This window comes from Salvelinus sp. IW2-2015, linkage group LG22 (assembly GCF_002910315.2).
Source record: "Salvelinus sp. IW2-2015 linkage group LG22, ASM291031v2, whole genome shotgun sequence".
Lineage (NCBI taxonomy): Eukaryota > Metazoa > Chordata > Actinopteri > Salmoniformes > Salmonidae > Salvelinus > Salvelinus sp. IW2-2015.
The window spans coordinates 17,414,928-17,418,806 of NC_036862.1; the positions used below are offsets into that span (position 1 = coordinate 17,414,928).

Consider the following 3,879-nt stretch of genomic DNA (forward strand, 5'->3'; position numbering starts at 1 on the left):
CAGCCAAGACAATGCAGGAGTGGCGTCGGGACAAGTCTCTGAATGTCCTTGAGTGGCCCAGTCAGAGCCCGGACTTGAACCCGATCGAACATCTCTGGAGAGACCTGAAAATAGTTGTTCAGCAACGCTCCCCATCCAACCTGACAGAGCTTGAGAGGATCTGCAGAGAAGAATGGGAGAAACTCCCCAAATACAGGTGTGCCAAGCCTGTAGCATCATACCCAAGAAGACTCGAAGCCGTAATCACTGCCAAAGGTGCTTCAACAAAGAGTGCTTCAACAAAGGTGCTTCAACAAAGGTGCTTCAACAAAGAGTGCTTCAACAAAGAGTGCTTCAACAAAGTACAGAGTAAAGGGTCTGAATACTTATGTAAATGTGATATTTCTGTTTTAATTTTTTTATTTATTAACAAACATTTCAAAAAATCTGTTTTTGCTTTATCATTATGGGGTATTGTGTGAAAAATTGAGAAGGAAAAAATACAATTGAATACATTTTAGAATAAGGCTGTAACCTAACAAAATGTGGAAAAAGTCAAGGGGTCTGAATACTTTCCGAAGACACTGTATATAGACATGCTATTGCATTTTGTATGACAACATTTGTTAGATATGGGAAGGCAGTGCTGTGTATGCCTGGATACAGTGTAACCGGAGATCAATAGAATTAAAGTAAAGATCTTTATACCAAAACGATTACAGAATGTGTTATGTACTGATTTTGCTCTTGCCTAGCTTGCCACATTGACCACGTGGCTAAAAACATTARTAATTGCTAACTAACACATTTTCCCTCAGAGATTCATAAAATAGTTGCACACAAGAAGTGTGACATGGCTTTGACTGAACCCATTTAAAAGGTCCAGCTGGGTTGTGTGTGGTAATTGCTACACAAGACGTGTTGGATTAATGTGGGAAACGCAAAAAGCTAAGACCCTCATGTTGAGAAGATAATAGAAAAGTAAAGAGTTAGAATGTCTCTCAATCTCAATCTCTCTCGCTCTCTCAATATCAATCTCTCTCTCTCTCAAAACTCTCTCTTGCTCTCGCTCCCCCCCACCCTCCCTTCTCTCCCCTCCCAGCTTGTCCAGTGGGGACCTATGGACAGGCCTGTAACAGCCTATGTCGTGCCAGAACGGGGCTCCTGTGAACCAGTAACCGGGAGGTGTTTGCCCACCGGGGGTGCAGGGCAGCTCTGTGAGGCGGTAGGGGACTACACACACACACACACACACACACACACACACACACACACACACACACTCCCCAGCACTCAGCCGACTGCTCCCCACAGGGGTCCAAACACAGCACATTTTCTTCCTTGTTACTGGCACTTCAGTAGCCCACCACTCCTCTCCCCTRCTCCCCACTGCATGCTTTTATGTCACTCCATGTCAAAGCTCCACCACGTCCAAGTCCAGACACAGACCAGTCACCTTGCCTTAAGTGGCTAATCCTATTTAGCTGACCCTGTTTCATCACCCATAAGGTTAGGCACTGGCTCTGCCCTGTAGACATAGCCTGGTGCCAGATCCGTTTGTGCTGTCTCGTCAATGTGACAATGACCATAGGGTTTTGCAAGACAGCACAAACAGATTACATGCTGGAAGGGCAAAATCTGGTCTAACCACATGTGCAACTCTTCTGTGTCTTGTTGACATGTTGACAGGTTGCCCACAAGGATACTTTGGGAYACACTGTAGGCGGAYGTGTAACTGCCCCAACAACGGGSGCTGCCACCGTCTCTATGGAGCCTGTCTGTGTGCCCCWGGGCTGTACGGGCGCTTCTGCCACCTGCGTYAGTACCCATATCATCTACACTACAGTACCCAGCAGCCACCATGACTGACATCTTAATGTAGMACAGCAGTGTTCTTCAGCCGACATCTTGAAGCTTTTGCTCTAGCTTGATTCAACTAATAAACTGAACATCAACCACCTGTTCAGTTGAATCAGGTGTCTTAGTACTGGTCTGGAACAAAAGCCTGCACTGCCTAAGTGTGTCTCCTGGACCAGATTTTAGGAACACTGCAGTAGTGACAGATGAAGAAAATGATGTCAATTCCCTTTCCGTAGCTTGGTCCCTGATCCTAGAGTTGTAGTGAGAGTYCCTTCTCTTCTCCAGCTTGTCCCAGGTGGACCCACYGTGTTGGCTGCTCTGAGGAGTGTGACTGTGTTCTGGAACATTCCCTGGGCTGCCATCCCAAGAACGGGACCTGTCTGTGCAAACCTGGCCACCACGGCTCTCAGTGTCAGCAAAGTAAGCTGTTCCGGCTCAAACAATACAGTACACTGATATAGAGGTTATTGAAAAATAAAACTTACATGGTTTCATGGTTGTCTGGATGATAGTGAAGCTCCTCTCCTGTGGGTATGTGTATGTTTGTGTGTGTGTGTGTGTGTGTGTGTGTGTGTGTGTGTGTNTGTGTGCGCGCGTGCGTTTCTTTCCAGAGTGTGATCCAGGGTTCTATGGTAGTGGCTGTTGGCAGCGGTGTGACTGTCCAGTTGGGGAGACCTGTGACCCTAGGAGTGGAGAGTGCACCCGGAGGTGTCCTGCAGGGCTCCATGGGAACCTGTGTCAGRTGGGTGAGCCAATCCCCCTGTGGAGGAGACTCCCCAACCACAATGCATGTACCTAGGGACAGGAGTGTTTCCTGGTCCGTTCCGTAACAACTCCTGACCTTACATTCTGAGAGAGRTCTTTTGTACTGTTCCCTCATGAATGTGGAAATATTAATGGGTGTGTGAGTGTGTGAGCGCCTGCGTGCTTGTGCGTACATGTGTGTGTGTATTAGTTTGCTCTATAGGTTTCAATTGTGTTCCTCTTCTGGCAGCTTGCTCTACAGACCAGTGGACCGTTTCAGTGGCTTTCATCTCTCCTTTGCTCCAGAGATATTAAAGAACGTTCAGGAGCTCTGTTTAATTCATAACTCGGTCTCCCTACAGACTGGCCAAGATCACATGGAGGGGTTATTTTAGACCTAATGCATCGTCCAGACCTCCAGGAGGGTCCCTTTATTAAAGCAAACAAATCATCCATCTCTTTAGGGRTTTGTTTAGCTTTGAATTGACGTGAGGTTGTGAGAGGTGGCCATGCGACATCAGTCCACTTTGAGCTCACCTTGCTACTGRACACGATCCCAGTGAGGGAGATATACAGGAAATGAAAAAAGGTTTGTGTAACCCTTTCTCTCTGTCTCTCTCTCCCRCCATCATTCCGTCCTCTGTGTATCTGTCTGTAGCCTGCAGTGCTGGTCAGTTCGGGGAGAACTGCCTCCGGARGTGTGTGTGTGGAGGAGAACCCTGTGACCCCATGACAGGAGAGTGTATCTGCCCTGTTGGGAAGACAGGAAAGGCCTGTCAACAAGGTAGTTAAAATGCTTCATAACTCAGTATTTCATACCTGTATTACTGTTAAAATGTATTATTACTCATTATCATACTGTATTTATATTTCACCTAAATCTCATACCGTTTCTTCCATATTGTCCCTCAKTGTTTTTCAAATCTGGGGTGAGGATCTATATTCAAACAGTACAATACAGTCGTGGCCAAAAGTTTTGAGAATGACACAAATATTAATTTCCACAAAGTTTGCTGCTTCAGTGTRGTTAGATATTTTTGTCAGATGTTACTATGGAATACTGAAGTATAATTACAAGCATTTCATAAGTGTCAAAGGCTTTTTTATTGACAATTACATGAAGTTGATGCAAAGAGTCAATATTTGGAGTGTCGACCCTTCTTTTTCAAGACCTCTGCAATCGCCCGGGCATGCTGTCAATTAACTTCTGGGCCACATCCTGACTGATGGCAGCCATTCTTGCATAATCAATGCTTGGAGTTTGTCAGAATTTGTGTGTTTTTGTTTGTCCACCCG

General features: G+C 45.9%; 2 protein-coding genes across 2 annotated transcripts in view; both read left to right on the forward strand.

Moving 5' to 3' along the window:
- LOC111949770 (multiple epidermal growth factor-like domains protein 6) overlaps positions 1-1,156 on the forward strand; it is a gene marked incomplete at its 5' end in the record, with an annotated part of 18,424 nt that extends 17,268 nt beyond the window's left edge. The window contains one exon of the mRNA XM_070434079.1: positions 1,082-1,156. The remainder of the gene's footprint in view (positions 1-1,081) is intronic.
- LOC111949771 (multiple epidermal growth factor-like domains protein 6) overlaps positions 1-3,879 on the forward strand; it is a 17,430-nt gene that overhangs the window by 3,825 nt on the left and 9,726 nt on the right. Inside the window, exons 4-7 of the mRNA XM_070433847.1 lie at positions 1,669-1,797; positions 2,125-2,259; positions 2,451-2,585; positions 3,242-3,367. Of these exons, the coding sequence (XP_070289948.1) occupies positions 1,669-1,797; positions 2,125-2,259; positions 2,451-2,585; positions 3,242-3,367 (525 nt within the window). The remainder of the gene's footprint in view (positions 1-1,668; positions 1,798-2,124; positions 2,260-2,450; positions 2,586-3,241; positions 3,368-3,879) is intronic.